At 39.2% G+C, this 19,463-nt stretch overlaps 1 protein-coding gene across 2 annotated transcripts; it reads right to left on the reverse strand.

Annotated features, from left to right (window-relative positions):
• Positions 1–6,119: 6,119 nt before the first annotated feature.
• Positions 6,120–19,322, reverse strand: LOC117292779. 2 transcript variants are annotated; one of them, XM_033774930.1, is made up of 7 exons: positions 19,005–19,322; positions 15,802–15,953; positions 9,862–9,895; positions 9,429–9,689; positions 8,433–8,636; positions 7,800–7,946; positions 6,120–7,279 (listed from the first exon to the last, which is right to left on the reverse strand). In XM_033774930.1, the coding sequence occupies exons 2-7, from the start codon at positions 15,913–15,915 to the stop codon at positions 7,203–7,205; spliced, it is 837 nt and encodes a 278-aa protein (XP_033630821.1). In that variant the 5' UTR covers positions 15,916–15,953; positions 19,005–19,322; the 3' UTR covers positions 6,120–7,202. The 2 variants fall into 2 exon arrangements, with proteins under 2 accessions (XP_033630821.1, XP_033630823.1); XM_033774932.1 differs by lacking the exon at positions 19,005–19,322 and adding an exon at positions 18,580–18,980.
• Positions 19,323–19,463: the final 141 nt, after the last annotated feature.

The raw sequence follows: 19,463 nt of genomic DNA on the forward strand, positions 1-19,463 counted from the left end.
ATGAACCAAAATTATTTGTATAAGTTTTACCTGATTCTCTGTGATAATATTTTTGTATGATGATTAAGTATCGTAGTGAAATATCGAACTGAAAATATCGTTGGCACAAATGCTATAACTGTGAACGTATTGTAAACTTAAAAATCTAACCCGACCCCAAAATAACCATGTTTAATTAATTTTTAGCCTCAAAAATATCAGGATGCTAGGTTTCCTGTGGTTGATAATCTCCACAATAAGTGGGCCGGTATTGATGTTATTGTTAACCTTTTGTTGCCATATGTTTCACTGTTTGACTTGGCTGGAGTCCTTGTTTTTAGGTAAACGACATCGCATTGTGATTTTTGTTTTGTTGATTTTTTTCCCCCCAATTATTCGTAGTAAGCTTTTGTCCGACTCCGATTAATAACAATCTAAATTGATTTATGGTGTAAATAAAAGCGCATTGAATAATAATACTAATATTTTTAATAAACAATACGAGTTATAATTATATATATATATAAATATAGCGCTCTTTACTAATGATACTGATGATACTGATAGTGATAGTGATAGGTAGGACATCAGAAAAACAAACCAACTAGAACTAGGAATCAGTAGGATGGTTTGAGGAACAGAAATGTCTTCAGGAGGCTTTTGAAAACGGACAAGGAGATCACCTCTCGCGGCTCTTGCAGACCGGCGGGAAGCTCATTCATTCCATAGATGGGGGCAGCCATGGCGACCGAGCTATCCCCAGCTTTTCGTATATTTATAGGAACAGAAAGCCGGGTCTGATCAGCTGATGATGACCGTGAAAAGCTCCTGAAACTCCGGGAAATTACTGTGCAATAGAAATGTGTAGTAATAAAAAAATGCTGCATTTGACTTTAGACTTGGAGGCATTTGAAGGACATGTCAAGAGCCATTTAGAGACAAAACAACCTTCATCATAAATTGAAGTTGACGTTAAACTTGTTTTATTCCATTGCAGGTAATTATTGACCTCCATCCTCTGTCTCGAGGTGACATCAAACGTTTGATACAAAATGGTAGGTACTTTTTATTTCTAATAATAGAAGTCTTGTGAAGAAAGTAAAAGGGTTGGTCAAAGTTTCACCAACCAATCTTGGCACCTAATTTACAGTCTATCCAACACACCTCTTAAATCCCTCAAGGCTCAGTTGTTTACTTCAAAAACAACTTCCATTAGCCTTTTTAGAGATATGGCACAATGTACTCCTAGAACAATGTACTCCGGACGAAACCGAAATAGTTCTAGGAGTATGGCACAATGTAGGAGTGCACTTTTTGGTTATGGTGTACATGGTGTATACACACAAATTTACCCAAACCTAACGTGTTGTAGCATTGTGACTGCCAAATCGCTAAAAGGCTTATATGAATCACAGAATATGCGCCATCTTGTTTTTGGAGCAGATTTGTTTATTTTGATCGTCCACCTTAAATGTAAAGTTAAAGTTCCAAGTTGCAGGCAGCAACCTGTGCTCAAAATAAACAAATCTACCCCTTGAACAACTCCGTGATTTGGCTAGCAGCTTGCTTGTTTTTATGAAGCCCAGACTTGATCAAACTGGAAACACTGGTATCAGCCATTCCATTGTGACTCGCGTGACAATCTCACTGGTTTTTCAACTTTTGAAAGATCTATACTCCAAAATATAACACATGGCTCTCATGTAACTCAATTTATATAAACTCAGTGAAGAGCCCTATAACAAAAAATAAAAAAGGAAAACAAATTGTGTAGGTATCATGTTTTTATAGGAGTTCCAAAAATGTGAATCGCGTGACTGCCAAAAAATGAAAGGTGTTGCATCCCTGTATGCCATTGCCCAGTCGTGAGAACTCAGAGGAACTTTTTAGTTCCAGATCACTTTTTTTTTAAGTACAAGAGAAGCACTATATTATACAATAAAAAGTACAAAATAAAAAGTTTTAATAAAATAGAAAATTTGTTAAATGCAACGTGACTCGCGTGACAGAAGTTTGTGACTCGCGTGACAAGTGAGAAAATATACAATAACTAAACAGGATACTGCATAACAAGAACATTTTATTTCATTCAGAACACTCAGAACTTGAAATTGAATCTTTTCATAAAAGGAAGAAACACCTGAAGCAACATTTAAAGGAAAAATAATCTGAACAGGCTTTGACTTAAACATGGTAATGTTGGGGTGGTTCTGAAAAGAATTGGTGGTTTAACAACACTGTCTGGTCGAAACGTTGAGTTGTTAAACCACCGGTTCTTTTCAGAACCACGCAAACCTACAGAGAGAACCCTTACTAGAAATTATTATATTGTTTTGTGATTGGGTAAAGGACTTTTTTCTCACTATGCTTGGCAGAGTGGTTAAGAAACCACAAATTTTGGTGTGAAGTTCTAATGGCATTAGACTGTGTTAGGCTGAGTACATGTAAATTCTGATAAGTAATTTCTTTATTGATGCCCCCCTCCAAATCTAACTTAAGAATACTGTCTTAAAATATCCAGTTTCATCAAATATTTTTGTTTGTTCTTGTTTTAAGTTTATCATTCCTTGTATTATTTAAATAATGCAGGTAAATTATTCAGACGTGAGCACATTGTACAGTGCAGTATGCAGTGTACATGTAGTTCAACATGATCTGCTGACAGTGTGCCAAGTTATAATTGTACACTAATAATTCCTTGTTCTAACAAAAAATTGGGCATAGTAGTATGTTCCAGTGGGCTGGGGGTGCTTTGGTAACATTCCATAGACATCATCCCCAGAATACTTTGGTAGCTTTTGCTAACCATGTGCATTAAGTGCATTTGCCGTGACTCGCGTGACAAACTCGAGGGTGTTTTTTTTTTTTTAGGTAGAAGGCCTAAGTAAAAAAAACTAATTAATTCTTGAAAGACCCTTTGAAAAGACCACTATTATGAGAGAGAAGAAAAAAAATGTTATGGGTCTATAATAGAAAAAATACTATAATCATTGTTTTTGTGACTCGCGTGACAGTAAAACGAGGGTAAAAATTAACTCCCATTTTTCAAAAGTTAATAGTTCAAAAAGGCATATTTAATTTTGGCGGTCCTTACTAATGACTCTTTGTTGTTTATACATAATGATTAAATCTGAACACCTATTGCTTCATGATTTTTTTTTCAAAACCTGAATTTCAAGGATTGTTCAGACTTTTGTGTACACTTTTTAGTCTTTACTCCCAAGGCTGTCGCAAAAAAAATAAAGAATAGTTTTATAAAGTCTTTTTAGAAGACGAAGCACTAGGTGTTCTTGTTCCAAAATAAATGTAAAAACTTCAACAATAACCATTTTAAATTTTTCACTATGAAGCGCAAATACCACGGAATCGCTGGTATGGTTTAATTATGCTTCATTCTCACTCCCATCCCAACCACAGCCCCTCGTTTACCTAACTTAAATAGGGAGAGGTGGAACACTAAAAATTGCTTTCTAATACATTCTAAACAATTTGTTTCTTCTTTTTTTCCTCTCGCTGTTCAGCCAAGAGAAATCCATGAGATTAAGGACTTGCTCCTGACTGCTAGAAGAAAGGATGCTAAATGTGAGTACCAAGTATAGAGCCCTGTGGGACACTAAATGTACCAATTTCTGGCCTTTAATTAACACAGAGGCCAAGGCCTGGTCTTGGCCACATTGACCCTTACAACGTTTCCTATAGACCTTATGCATTGACGTCATCCAGCCGCCATCTTTGAGGTCAAACGGTGACGAAACAATCAAAACGCACATAGATTGACCAATGAACAATCTCGTTTTGAACTCAATGCGGGGGCGCCGTACTGAAATGACGTCATGTGCATAAGGTCTATTGACTAAAAGATTGTTCAAAGGAAGTGCCCTTTGAAAAATGAAAATGGCCTTGCCCTTTTAAAGGTAAAATTTCAAACCTATAGACGATGTGACCTCTGACGTCACTCGAAAACCATAACATGATTCACGCGCATACCGCCGGGTAAAACGTTTGTGTTTTGGCAGCCAGCTAGAAAGTGTGGGCAATCTTACCATGACTACGCGTCTTTTTGCCCGGTGGAACATGATGTATCCAGTGTTTTGTCAAAAGAGGGCGGTTTGAATGTAAACATAGGTCACATCGTCTTTAGTTTGCCATCGATGGCCATCGCCTTCTTTGCCTCCATGAAGTATCCTGCCTGTGCTTACTGGTGCTTATGCTGTCCATCAAATCTGCACCCATTGTTACGTCCTACTGTATATTCTTCTGTATATTTGGTGTTGAATTGTCACTGTTATGAGGCTTACTGTGGTTGTTTTTGTAAGTTGTTTTGTGATTTAAATTGTTCAATTATCTGGGGGGTTTTATGCAGACAATAATAAAGTCTAATCTAATTTATTCAAATCTAATACACATCATATCCAACTGTTCTTCAATAAGAACAGACCCACATACCATCAACTCAAAACACTGATTGTAAATTGTTCTGTTGATTTCCAGCCGTCAAGATCAAGAAGAACAAGGACTGTGTAAAGTTCAAGGTCCGATGCAGTCGCTTCCTTTACACCCTGGTCATCAAGGACACGGAGAAGGCTGAGAAACTTAAGCAGTCGCTCCCACCAGGTAAAAACGGACTGAATTCATGAACTACAAGTCAAGCTCATGATTTTACTTGACAATTCTTTCCTGCCAATAACTTTTAAGGTTCACAGTGTACAGTATATAGACCCTTTGCATTGATCCCCATCGCTGAGGTAAAACAAAGGAGCCTGTATGCGCTGTGCACAGGTCTCAGCCAATAGTACTCCGCACTAATGCTAAAAATAAAAGCTCAGTACCCGGAGTTCAGTAGCATACGTGCGTGTGCGTTTTATGTCTTTTTGCATTACACGACTACTGTCATCTGGCGCGTTGTTGGTTGCATGATCGCTAAAGTAGTGGATATGTTTTCTCACAGCCCGGGTAATTTGAGAAAAAGTGGTGTCATTAGTGCGGAGTGCCTCCTTAAACCTCAGTAAGGGCGCTGTTTGGACTCTATTGTGATGGTGATGACTTCAGGGGAATTGGTTCAAGGGGCGTTGTTACACTGCTGTTAGTGTACATTGTTTGATCATTAGTTTATATTTCTATATTTTTACTGTAATGGTCAGATGCTGAAGAGCTGGCCCGAGGGTGTAAGTGATGGTAATCTCTCCACTCGTTCATTGGTTTCAGATTTTTACTGTTGTGTTTTGTAGCTAATTGTTTCTTGGCCGAGTTTATAACCACTTGTTTCAAGTACTTGTATGTTTAGGCTTTATTTGTTTTACTGATTAGACTTGTCTGTTGTGGCTTGTATTTTGGCTTAACTTTTGCTGTTTACTGAAGTTTTAGCTTCTGTTTTCATCTGTGAAGCGCCTTGAGGCTCTAACATTTTTATTATTTTCATTTTCTCTGGCCGAGTGAGGCAAGTACTATTTCACTGTATTATTAAATGGATGACAACAGGATTTAAATTTAAAAAAATTCTAAATCATCCAAACAATTATCTCTGTCTTTCCATTTTAGGTCTCCAAGTTAAAGAAATCAAGTGAGGCAACAGTCAAGAAAGATGGGAGTGATGAATTTGTTCATCTTTGACCTCAACTGATTTGCGTAGGTCCCCTGACCTGAAGGCAAGTGTCTCCATAATGTGGCACCCAAAATCAATATGACGGACCTCGTTGTCAAATATTACTTCTGTCAATGTTTAACAGTTGTTTTCAGATGTATATAGAAAATAAATTTCAAGGGATATCTTGAGAGAGCAAAACAATTGAAACTTGGAGTTAATTGTCATTTATTGGTTTATTTCATTATCTCCCTTTGATTTACTTTCAAATTATAATGTGAAAACCAGTACTAAGCCTCCCGAAAAATACTCGAATTGAGGAAATAGCACCCCCCCCCCCCTCCATAAATCAAAACATCAAGATCTCTGACAAGACATAGCTTCACGCTTATTTTGACTTATTCATAAACACAGTTTCATGTAAACATTTGGGTTGGTTGTGGGGTGGGGGGGGGGGGTGAAACAGAGAACCAGAATCATCCACACTAACATAAGACTCTTATGAAGCTGAAACTCATTTGTTTTGGTTTGATAAACCCTTTAAAACAATGACATTTTATTTACAACCAAAACAAAGAAATGAGCAAGCATTCTCTTTCTTACAATTTTTTTATATTTTTTATTATAGTATTTTCAGCTGATAAAAAATATTTCTAGGGGCATTATCGTCATGATCAAAGCAGGCCGATGGCATGGCATTATTGCCCTTTGTAAAACCATGGTATGGCTTCGTCAGTTTTGTAGAAAACATGCACTTTCTTTAATTACAGGGCTTGTGTTATTGTAACAGGTGGCTAGAGGCCATTCCCAAGCCCTAGTTTAGAAAACACTGGGCCTAATTTCATAGGGCTGCTTAAGCCCAAAATATTGCTGAGCAATTTTCTGCCAAGCAGAAATGAGCAGAATACCAGTCACAAACTTTGCTTGTGACATGGTAGTTTGGCTGGTAACCTTATCCTGGTAGGCAAAAATTGTTTGTACTAAGCTACTTCTTGTGTTAAAGCAGCTCTATGAACTTGAGCCCTGGTTGCAAACGGTGCCTTGCTAACATTTTTCTTAGCTCAACAACAAACTGCACAATATATTTTATCCTCTGAAGACATTCGGTGGTATTGCATGCACCCATCTTGTCGTGTTCTGTTAATATTCCATGTATTCTATACTAGAATTGGATACGAAAAGTAGTTCAGGGGCCTTGAACTACATTCAAGCCTAGATTTGGTTCCAGTGACTTTAATGGAAGAGTAAATGAGATGGATGCACAAAAGCCAGTTGGTGGACACCAATCCAGTCCCATAGGGTGTATAAACACCAAAACATCAACAAAAACATCAACAGAAACGTATGTTGTCTGTTTGGAACTTTGCTTCAAAATGGTGCTTTCCAAGCTGTGTTCGGTCTAATTTAGAGATTTAGTTTTGTGGTTTGTACACTTTATATAGACAGTCATCCAGCTGCCACAATTTTGGTCCTGTTCCCTGTATTCCATTATAGTAATACAACCTTTTAGTCATTGTTCAAAAAGGAACCAGACTAATGCTCCTTCGAGGCTCAGTCTGAATACATTGATTTGAATGGGATAAAATCAAGATGGCCGCACCATGATGGGTACTAGGAAGTCGAAAGTAACTTGAAGATAAGCTCAGATGTCCTCTGGGCTGAGAAGGGTTGCCGATATCGGGAACTTTTTCTGAAGAGTTGGTGATGGAGTGTACCTCTCTGTCGGCAAGAGCAGAACAATTATTATCGTTTTTTTCCCTGAAATCTGGCCTAATTTCATAAAGCTTTTACTATTTTAGCCGAAAATACTGCTTGACAAATTTCTTTGCTAAGCAAAAGATGAGTGTGGTACTGTACTAGTCAACATTGTAAATGTAGGGTAACTTTGGCTGGTAACCTGTTCCAGTTAAGCAATACCTTTCTGTGCCAAGCAAGTTCGTGTACTTGGGCTTATGGAAGTGGCCTTTCACAAATTAATTAAGAAGAAATGTTCTTACAAATCTCCTGCTTTATCCAAAAAAAAAGGTGGAGAGGAACAGTCGAAGATTGTACACTTTGACTGTGACTGACGAGATGTTTTTGGCTTGTAAAACCAAATGATATAATTTATATTGTGCCTATGTGCTTGTAAAGCTACTCTATGAAGTCCTGAGCTCAATGGCATACACATTTAGTTATTTGCTTGGAGAAATCGATTCGAAAATGTGAAGAAAAAAAATGACACCCTGACTGATCTTACCAGGAGAGGGCGCTCTATCACTGGGTAACGGTGGTTGGTCTGAATGAAGGCTCTGTGGTCGTATGCTGCTCGGGCCGACAAGTTCTCTGTCCAGGCACATACGCATGCGTCGCGCATGCGCTTCGGACTCGGCCTTCATCTCAAAATCTAAAAAAGAAAGTGTATCATGATTGTTTATAATGATCTTCCCGTCAAGGGTACTCGGCAAACTCAAACAAGGGGAAAAAACCAAGCTAGTACTTAGGCGCGATGAAGAAGTGTTTTCCGATTGTTTTATTTTGTAATATATATATATATATATATATATTTTTTTTTTGGGGGGGGGGGGGGGTCACAGAAAATCTCCTGCCACCCTAGCATGAACATCTGACGTCACACTGAGATGTTGTGATTTACACAAGAGAGCTGCCGTTGATGAGCCCGCGTACATAATCACATTTTCATTCCCTTTCTTTAAGGTTCTGGAGATTCGCAGTCAAGCTCCACATACATTATGTGTATACAAATGAAACCAACACTCAAATGGATCAATTTCAAAAGTAGCTAAGTGCAACAAAATTATGCTATAAGCAGTTAAGCAAAATAATGTTCTATGCGGCCCGACAAGGACAGGGGTCAGTCTAACCGGCTTACCTGCCTCGCCGCTTAGCCCAGCATCAACCTTGAAGAAGAATATACCATCCCTGGACCAGTAGTTAGAGATCTTACTCAGCTCCCAGCGCTTGCAACATTTCGGTGGGTTCATGGTCACTAGACTTAGGGCATGGCGGGTTACGTGGAGGGTCATCTGGAACTCGGGTGCTACAAAGCCTTTTAATGTTTTCACCACCCAGCTTTCTAAAGAAGAACACAATAAATCGCCAATCGTAACGTTAAAGTTTCCATCTGTAGATGAGTTCGTTCATCACAAATGCCTGTCAATCAGACACTGTTCGCCCGCAACAAAAAGATTCCAAAATCAAAATTAACACCTGTACTTTTCTTACGGTTGACTTTTCGTAATGATCCTTCTAAAATAATGTACTGTTAAATTTGTCTACCGTATTATGTACCAGGGATTACTTTTTTTTATGATCTTCTCGTCAAGGGAACTCGGCAAACTCGCACAAGTGGATATAAACACCAAGCAGGGCCCAATTTCATAGAGCTGCTTTAAGCAAAAAATGTTGCTTAAGCAAACAAATCGTTGCTTTGTAAAATCAGATTACCGGCTAAGACTCCACTCAATTGTTATGCCAAGTAAACAACAGCTAAATATTAGTCACAAGCAATGGCATAAATTTTTGGCCAGTAGTAACATGTGTAAAATAAGCAAGCTATTTTTTTGCTTAAGCAGCTCAATAAAAATTGGGCCCTGGCAACAGCCAATATTGGTCCAACATCTATGGTTATGAATTGCACATCCTGTGATTCAGTAACTAGACGACAATACGTATAACAGTATTCTACTATAGTCATTGTGAAAGCAGCAGAATAGCTTGGTAGGATTCGAACCCTAAACCTACTAGGCAGAGCCATTAAAATATGTTTTAGCAAAAATATGTTTTTGCCACAAGATGAAACAACAAAACCTGTGACAACTTTCAAAGGTTCACCACTGATACGATTGAAAAAAAAGAAAAGAGTAACCATTGTTAAAGTAAGACTTGACCACTGTGTCCCACGAGCGTAGTTCCATCCCAATCCCACCATCATCACACGGCACTGGCTCCTGGAACACTACCGTGTCTGTGACGAGAATCACGGCCCAGTATGCCGAGTTTTCTCGCTTCCTCTTCGGCTTCTGTAGGGCTCCCCTCTCGGTGCCGACCAATGTCTCCTTGGTCAGTGTGAAGGAACTCTTGAGGATTTTCTCCTTTTCGTTTTTGTAGATTTTCACTTGAAACAGACCTGAGGTATCCAGATTTGGTAAAATGGAAACTGGTTGTCATATGAGTAGGTTTGTTATGTATTTATTATGTAGGATGTCTTGGTTTGCATTTTAAGGAAAAGATTTAGGATTGAACTATTTCTTTTTGAATAGGCCTTTTTTTTAAACGAACTATTAAATCGGCTTACTTACCACTTTGTTGATTTCCCTGGAATATAACCCATCTCTGTACCAGATAAACGCAAAACAGAAGAAACCCTACGGTAAATAATTATGGACAAAATTAAGTTGATCCAAGAGAGGGCGCTATTAATATCGGACGCGGTTTTGGCTTTACACATGTACGTCGGATATAACTGCAAATCTCCATAACCATGAAGGATGTGTGAAATGATAGGTCAATGAAAATAAAGGTGGTCAAGGACGTGGGCTCAACGGCAGATCTTGGCCCAATAGCATGGCTCTGCTTACCGCCGAATTCTGAGCTTACGATCACGATTCCCTGCTTACGTGCAAACGCCGAATTTCTGTGCTACATCGCTAGTTGTAATAGTAGAATGCTTATCCCTAGTAACTTGGATTACGCATGCGCAGAAGCCAAAATTCGCCGCTAAACCGTGAAATTATACGTTTGCCAAAAGCACATAAATCCCTGCTCCCGTAAGTGCCGATGTTGTGCTTACGGTAAGCAGAGCCATGAAACTGGGCCTAGATCTCTGGCGTAATTCACGAGCCTCAAGACGTCAGCTCTTCAGGCTACCTCCTTTTGAGACGTCATGTTCGAGGCTCATGAATTACGTCAGGGCAGAGAGCTGCCGTTGAGTCCACGTCCATAATTACCCTTTTTACTCACATTATTTCATATTGTCTTCATGGTTCTGATTCGCGGTTAAATTGTCCTGATTTGACGTGTGTATACATTGGGACCAGCCTACCTCATTTTGACCTCTTTGTATTATAGGCGAGGGCGCCCCATTCAAGTGAGCAGTGGATGCAAGGTCTACAATACGGGAGTTTTTTATGTAAAGTGCTTGATATACAAGTAAGCGCCCCACGAGCCTCCAAAGGTCGAAATAGTGATAGGCTTCATGGGTGATAAGCGAAAGTGCGTTACATCTGGTACACAAAGGGACTGATTATTTCTAGTGTAAATAATGACCGAGATGATGATGAATGATCAGCTTTGTATGTGATTTTTGCAATTTCTGAGGCTCCCTTTCTTTGGGAATAGATGGGTTTATGCAACTTTTCTGATTCTAAATGAAGCATTGTGTGCATTGCAATGCAGGCTGTGCATGTTTTGCCTTGGTGATAATTCATACTCATTTTACTTGACAAGAATCATAGAATAACTAACTATAGATTCATTATGTCACTACTATTCTGACTGTTATGTACAGGCCTACTGGATTTGCAACAACAGAAAAACAGGCGTGATATTTTTCCGGCTTTCAGAATTTTCTCGAAATCCCTTTCAGCCTACAAATTGAAAGTGCAGCATTCACCAAAGGAAAAAACAAACAGTTCACATTGTGTCAAAACCTGTATTATTAACTTGGTATGTAGTGCAGCTGCTAAGGTGAACAATTGTGCACTTTGTGGTAAAAGCATGAAATTTGCTATGATGGTTGGTATTGGGCTAATAATCAATTTAAGACTTGGACCCATCTTGGGTCTCTCCTATTTGGGGGCGGAGCATCATTTGCATAAAAAGGGGGGTCTTTGATATAAATATTGGGCAAAATCATACTTAGAATAATTTTTTTTTGTTCTTTTGACCAGAAATATAAACTTGAAAATCATAATTATAAGTTAGAACATAAATTAGTGGAAAAAATGCCCTTTTGTGGGCGGAGTTTCAATATTTCTACAAGTGGGCGTTTTTAAAACAAAGTGTTATCTTTAGTGAACTATTACTGTTTTTTAATTGTTTTTTTTAAGCTGATTTATGTTATTTGAATAGAAATACTATAAAAGAATACATTTTTCCATGAGTTTAAATAGTTTCTTTATTTATCCCCTCTTTTGTGGGCGGGGCCAGAGTAGTAAACGAGGGTTCGCTAAATTACACATGTGTAATACAGCCAAGAATGCACAAGCAGCCAACAATCTCATCAACAACACAGGAATGAAAGTATGTCCTGGGCCGGAAAAATCTGATACTCTGTCATAGTAATGACATCAGACATACATGTACTGTAAAATCGTCGGTTATGTATGCTATGGCTATGGCAAACTCAAGCTCTCAAATCACGCCATTATACCCGCACAGTGTGATCTGGCACCATGCCATGCAGGCCAGAACAATAAGTAAATTTTATATTAGCAGTTTTTTTGCAATTTTGAGAAAGGTTTGCAGTTAAACATATGGCGAAGAATCCACTCATACAGTGTAGTTATTCGGTTGGGATGTGTTGGAATGATCACTGAGCTGTAGCATACATGTCGGCATACTGAAATAGGTAACATGTACAGGGAAAAGGAAAAGTGGTGAGTTGGTATTTGGTGAGGACATTAGAGAGGCCATTGAAATCTACCAGTACGACCCAAGTTAATGGGGGTTTAGGAAATGTGCTGTGGATAGAGGGTCGATATCCATTGGTCAGGAAGAGTAGGAGCCAAATGTCACTTAGCTGGAGGTTAATGTTTTGAAGAAGGGTGTCGTGCTGGTAACTTCAATGTCCTCTAATGCATTCGCGGTGCCAAGGCTTCTTGTTCTTCTTATCGTGTCCACACACACTATATATTGTGTTTCAGCCAGAACTGGACACAGTTCCTAGCAAGATCGCTGTACTCTGCAAGGTCCTCTGTTCTGTATTCCTGCTCCATAGTTTGTGGCTCTGTCTTACATATGCAGGTAACGTCTTCAGAGTCTAGATATCCCCACTTCTTGAGAGACACTTTGCACCGGCCAGTTGATGTTCCAAGTCTGTTGAGGCACTTCTATTCAGCCCAACTTGAGTCAGCATCAGGGGGGAGTTCTTCTGAAGCACTTATGTCCATGGATGTTCTAGGTGGAAGTTTACCAAGTCTCTCATGTCACATGGCAGTTCGAAGAGCCCTGGCTTCTGCACTTGGTTTGACTTTGTTGAGGAAGCTTTTCCTGGACCGAGTCTATTCATAGCAGGTGTGTGGCTGAATGGAGGGTTTCGCTCGTGGTCTGGCTATACCAGAAAGTTTGTACAGGCTATCAGTTGGTGTTGGTCTGAGGCATCCAGTGATGAGTCGGCATGTAGCATTGATGGCTGGATCAATCTTCTTAGTGTGGGTAGATCTTTCCCAGACTGGGCACGCATACTCTGCAGATGAAAAACAAAGGGCTAAGGCTGTTGATCGAAAAGTGTCTGGACTGGCACTCCATCTTGTTCCAGTAAGTTTGCTGACAATGTTGTTTCTTGCACAGACTTTGGCTTTGGTCTTCGCAACATGGGTCTTAAAGGAGAGGCAGCGGTCTAGGGTGACACCTAGATACAATGTATGGTCACAGTTTTCAAGAAGAGCCCCAGACCAGGAGACGTTCAGTTGGCATTTGGCTTCACGATTACAGAGATAAAAGGCTGAATGAGAGTGATGAGCTCTGCAGCACTCCAGTCAATTCGGTGGTCGGTTAAAGAATCCCTCGTTTTATGATGAAGTTTCTTGTGAGCGGAGGGTATATTGCCCTTATGCCTGCTTGATGGAACATACACGGAAGAAAGTGAGTAGTGGTAAGTGGTTGACCTTGGGTATGGGAACATATAGTTAAGTTTGGGGCGGCTTGGTGGTGTTAATCTGGTTGAAACTGTAGCTGTCCATACCATTGCGGTGACCCTACAATTGCCTTTAAAACTCCTCTGCAGAAGGTGACTGTCAAAATTGGGACCAGAAACAATATGATCCACAATCTCACTGGTAAATTCTTGTAGGCAAATGCCGAAACACTTTGCTCATCGGCGCTAGCTATCTGCCACTGGGGGCTGAGTATTGTGATCCAGTTTGGAGAAACTCTCAAGCCTACTCGATATTCAATTGAACAGCACCATGAGGACCATCGCTGGTGCTGTTAGCTGCACAAAGACTGATTGGCTACCAGTCCTGAGTAAGGCAAATTTCCCTATTCAGATGATCCAAAGAGAGTGTGCCATATCAGTGATGGTTCTCTAAAGCTAAAGCAGAAGAGCGGCGCACGCAGTGACAAGGTCCAGACGGCACAAGTTCCTGATGAAAAAGGATCGCACCATCCAGTTCCCGGGGATAGACCTTCCCAGTGGTAAAATGTACCCCCTGAACCGGTTCCGCACTAACTCGTCACTCCAACTAGCCAATTCTCTTCACTCTGACTCAATTAATCAACTGCAGAGACAGCAAGGGTCAGTCGCACCGATCTCCTGTGTCCACGTCCTATAGAGCTTTGTGGTCGATTTCACTAGGCCAGGCAGTTGTTTACCCCAAGATGATCTTGGACGGCCTCTGGATATTTTCCAGCCAGGAGCTGGTGCTAGGCCTCCCCTGGAGTTGTTGGCGATGCAAAGAGCGTTTTTAGCTGGGTTGTTGTCAGCCAGGCGAGCGACATGACAAAAGAAAGCAGAACGGCGGCATTGAATCACTCAGACTGGCAAACCCACAACTCCAACAGACCAACTCACAACTCCGACAAAGGCTATCCTGTCCTATATATTGAACACCATAGACACAAGTTGTAGGAACCTTGAACAAGAGGTTGTGTTTAGATGCTAGGGTAATGAAAGAAGAACTGGTGTACAACGGTCAATGTTGGTTATTTTTCATTGGAAACTGTGGTGGAGGGTGTTGTCTTGTTTCTTTGTGGTGGGGATCAGGCATAGACAGCTATTGCCAGACTGCCCTTGTCCCATGGTGAACACGGTGAACTTGATGCTTGGGTGTTGCTGGTTGAGGTATCTGTATAGCATTTTGGGGGGCTGATGGGTAGAGTCGGGCCACATCATCAGTTCGAATGAGCTCTTGTGGGAATTTGGAGAGGCAAAAACTGTATAAGAATACTCAATATTAAGGCATCACTGCTGGTTCGATTTGTTTAGCACCCAATCGTTTACTCTCAAGAGGGAGCAACGAAGTGCTGTGAGTAAATTGTAAACGCTGTTACTGCAAACAACTATGTAGTGCATACTGAAAATGTAGAAATATTGTAATTAAATGTCTATACATGTATTTACACGGTTTTGCATGTATCAGTACAACAATCAAGGGGCTAGAATGGCATGTTTTATTTTATCCCCACTTTCGAAAAATGTAACTCCCCCCACAAAAGGGGCAGGAATAAAGACAGTTATTAATTTTTAAATAATTATTTTACTATTATTATGTATTTTAGTCTAAAAGCTAAAAGAATGAGCAGAGAAAAGCAAATTTAGTCAAAATTAACATATTACATTTTTTACCCCCCACTTTCTTAAAAATACGACTCCGCCCACTAAAGGGGCAGAATTTAAGACAGTTATTAATTTTTAAATAATTATTGAACTGTTATCATGTATTTTAGTCTAAAAAAAATGAGCAGAGAAAAGCAAATTTAGTCAAAATGACATTACATTTTTTACCCCCCTTCTTTCTTAAAAATATGACTCCGCCCACAAAATGGGCAGAATTCAAGACAGTTATTAATTTTCAAATAATTATTGAACTGTTATCATGTATTTTAGTCTAAAAAAATGAGCAGAATTGTTTTTCAAATAGTCAAAACTGACATTTAAATTTGTTACCCCCCACTTTCTTAAAACGTAGCCCCACCCCTAAAATGGGTGAGATCCAAGATGGGTCCAAGTCTTAAAATGATCTTTAGGGTGTATGTAACAACTGTAGGAAGTTTCATGCTTTTACCACAAAGTGCACAATTTGTCCACATATGGGCCTTAGCAGCTGGACTAATGTGCAGAGTCTGCAACCTCCAGAATTGTAACATCTGGGAGGTTCCTGGAACGGGGGGAGAACCCCGTTTTTAGGCCTACACGAAAGTTATTCTCATACGACGTCAAAATCTCATGGATAACAAAAAATATTGAGAAGTTTCAATCCGAAACATTGCAAATTAGTTACACATCAGTATTGATTATAATTCTTCGCAAACATGGGAAGCGACTGTCAATGTGGGGAGTTCTGTTTCTTTTGATTTACCTTTCTAACTTTCCCGTTGTCAAGATTCATCTGGTCGAGGTAGCCTGTCCTAAGCCTCTTACATTCGTCATCCATAAGAGCCGGGTAGGAATCTGTACCACCAAAGGCTGCCATGCCAAAGGCTCGCCCAATAATGAAGGGAAAAAATGCCACTGAAAGGATGTCAGAAATTAATGATTTGATGTTCATGATTGTGATTAATAGAAACAAAATCTCAGAGATTGGTCGTAGCAAAGATGAATGGTTAAAGGCAGTGGACACTATTGGTAATTACTCAAAATAATTATTAGCATAAAACCTTTCTTGGTGACAAGTAATGGGGAGAGGTTGGTGGTATAAAACATTGTGAGAAGCAGCTCCCTCTGAAGTGCCATAGTTTTGGAGAAAGAAGTAATTTTCCACGAATTTGATTTCGAGACCTCAAGTTTAGAACTTGAGGTCTCGAAATCAACCATCTAAACGCACACAACTTCGTGTGACAAGGGTGTTTTCTTCTTTCATTATTATCTCGCAACTTTGATGACCGATTGAGCTCAAATTGTCACAGGTTTGTTATTTTATGCATATGTTGAGATACACAAACTGTGAAGGCTAGTCTTTGACAATTACCAATAGTGTCCACTGCCTTTAAAAATGTTCTTCTATGGAATGGGTATGTGAATTTTTTGTGACTCTGTGTGGTAGCAGACTGGGGATAAAAATTGACATAAATATATTTTATTAATAAAAAATAACAGTACTTCGAAGTGAAAATGTTCTCAAAATGCATTAAACTATATATCGAAAGCTGTTGTTCTTCTTACCTTGCCATTATTTTTCAGAGTCATTACTAAACGTATACAGACCATTAAAAACACGGGACACCTGTGGTAATATTGTCAAAGACCAGTCTTCTCACCTGGTGTAGCTCAACATTATGCCCAATAACAAAAACCTGTGAAAATTTTAACTCAGGTCGTCGAAGTTGCGAGATAATGGAAGAAAAGACACCTTTGTCACACAAAGTTGTGTGATTTCAGATGCTTGATTTCGAAATCAGTTCAAATATTATGTTACTTAGAAATTCCTTGTTTCTCAAAAACTACGTTACTTCAGATGGAGCCGTTTCTCACAATGATTTATAACAGCTCTCCATTGCTCGTTACCAAGTAAGCTTTTATGCTAACAATTATTTTGAGTAATTACCAATAGTGTCCAGTGCTTTTAATAAGTCAGTATGCCCCTATAGGCCTGCCATTCTGAAACAATACTCTGCATAGCAACGTTAGATGACCCATAAGTCCACATGCCGTTCCTATTGACTCGAATGCAGACACATAATATTGGATTGGTAAATATGGAATGAATCATGCATCACCGCACACAAAATAATATGAATTAAGTATATAATTTTCTCGGTGTTGGAAATAACATCTGTTTTAAATTAAACATCTGTTTTAAAATAAGATGGTCTTATGCATATTTCGAAATTGACAGTTTTCAATCTTTTAGGTGGGTCCATTATAATGTGTGATGCACATACTGTGTGTTGTATTTCGTTGAAGCTGGCTTGTTCGTATATTTATGGCTGGACAATTTAGTTTAAAAAAAATCACGACAGCCTGGTTACATTTTCAATTAAAATATTGCCATGGCAATGGTTTTGTTCAATCTGGGAAAGTGTAGATTTGGTGTGCGATCCGTAATCTATAATCTGATATTCTTATCCACTTTGATACTTATCTGCATGATATACGATCTATCTGATCTGGGCCCAATTTCATAAAGCCTACAAGCACAAAAACCTGGTAAGCACGGGGAAATCTTGCTTAGCAAGAACAGGTTAACAACCAACATTCAATGAAGTTTACATTGTTGCGACTGGTGCCCTGCTTAGCAAAGGCATTTTGTAACTAGTGTTTTCTGGAGCTTTATGAAATTTGCCCCGATTTAATATAATATTCTGATCTACTGATCCGCTCTGATTATTATTTGATCCATCTGATCTGGATCTATCCTTATATATAAACATGAAGCGATCATAAATTAACCTAAAAAAATACATTTGGGCAGGTGCCGGGTTCCGAGCCTGTTTCTGCCTTACACTAAAACTCAGGAACTTCTATACAAAGGTCAAATTTATATGAAGTCAAATATTGCTTTCACTGAGGCCTATGCGTGTATAGTGGATATCGAGTTACTCTTAATGCAGAAGACCTAATGGCGTCGGGGATCAATAGCTCATAACACAAAATGATGAGTTCTAGATGTGTAGTGTAGGGAAAACAGGCTTTTCTGTCATCACAAATTCATAGAGTCTTCTATAACGAAGACATCCCAAATGCAGATCGAAACGTCAACTTCTTAAAAATATTAAATTCTGCACACGCGCCCCTTATACCTACCATAGGTGCATCTTAGTTGCTTTTTAGTAAAAAGAATTTTGTTTAGTAATTTAAACAAATCATTTATTTGTTTCTTCATGCATTGAACCCACCCCTATAAACCTCTTCACCCGCGCACCCAAACTTGTGAATAATATATAGATTTCATTTTAAAAAGCAACTTAAAAATGCACTTGCCCGTTAGAAATACTTCCATGTCCCAGAAAAATATATTGTTCCCCAACTTCTGACTTCTTATTTCGGTTTGCCTGTTCTCAACATGGGTAAACGGAGTTCTTCTTTTTCTTTTGGTGGGAAAGTGTATAGTTACAGCGTCTTTGTTGTTCACATTTTTTGGATACAGACAACTTTAATAAATTCATGAATTCGCTTTAGAAAAAAACACCTGCTATACCTTTAAATATAGTTGACGTATTATTTCTATGTAATTAAATCTAGTGTTCATGGCACAATACATAGCGTCAAAATTCACGCTCGGCTGCGATGTACTGCAGCGCTCTCATCAAAGCCCATTTCTTCATCTTCTTCGGTTGCCAAGAAAACAATATTAATTTCTGTAGCAATGTGTGCCCAGCTGCGTTGAAACACACCGTCCGGACTCCATGTAGGTTTCTAGTCCTCGGAACATATTCTCCGTATTTTATCATCTTTCACGATTAACGGGATGTATGTGCCGTGTCGCCACCCATCACTCCACGGGTAAGAACAGTCTTCATCCTCGGTGAATTTCTGTTTCTGGCTGTACACGCTCTCAATCCATGGAGATCTAAGAAGGCAGACTCTCTCACTAAAAATATATAATTTTAAGGTTCTTCTTACCTTTTAATTAATGGGGTTGCTGCTTGACTTCGGCTGCATTATCCGTCATTATCCAACACAGATGTTATGTCCAAAGGCTGTGGAGTTGATTTGTGTATTATTAAGTCATTGACTGAACAACAAGTAGGCCGCAATATCAAGGTCTATGGTACACTTGTCAATGCACTGGCGTGAGAGAGCATTATGAGAAGAAGTAAACTTGTACTAGTCGGTTGTAAAGCCTGGTCCGTGGAATTGGTTCATCGTGTATCTTGAGCTGTAGTTATGCTCTAATAAAAATTTGAAGGTATCATTCACATTAGAAAAATAAGTCCTTGACATTGGTAGGAAATATTATGCCGAATTAACAGTGTGGACATTAATCCAGAATGTGAGAGATGCTCAAGGTACAGAGCCGACTTTTTTTACCTCTCTATAAAGTTAAAGAAGAGGCGTCTGCCCAATATTGACGCAAAAAGG

The sequence above is a fragment of the Asterias rubens genome, chromosome 7 (genome assembly GCF_902459465.1).
Source record: "Asterias rubens chromosome 7, eAstRub1.3, whole genome shotgun sequence".
NCBI lineage: Eukaryota > Metazoa > Echinodermata > Asteroidea > Forcipulatida > Asteriidae > Asterias > Asterias rubens.

Excerpts from the sequence above, each read along its gene's own strand:
- LOC117292779 (XM_033774930.1), bottom strand. The coding sequence starts at position 15,915 with ATGGCAGCCTTTGGTGGTACAGATTCCTACCCGGCTCTTATGGATGAC. Across the intron at positions 9,896-15,801 it reads ACAACGGGAAAGTTAGAAAG|AGATGGGTTATATTCCAGGG; the intron begins GTAAATCAAAAG and ends TATCTGGTACAG. Across the intron at positions 7,947-8,432 it reads TGGGCTAAGCGGCGAGGCAG|ATTTTGAGATGAAGGCCGAG; the intron begins GTAAGCCGGTTA and ends TTTCTTTTTTAG.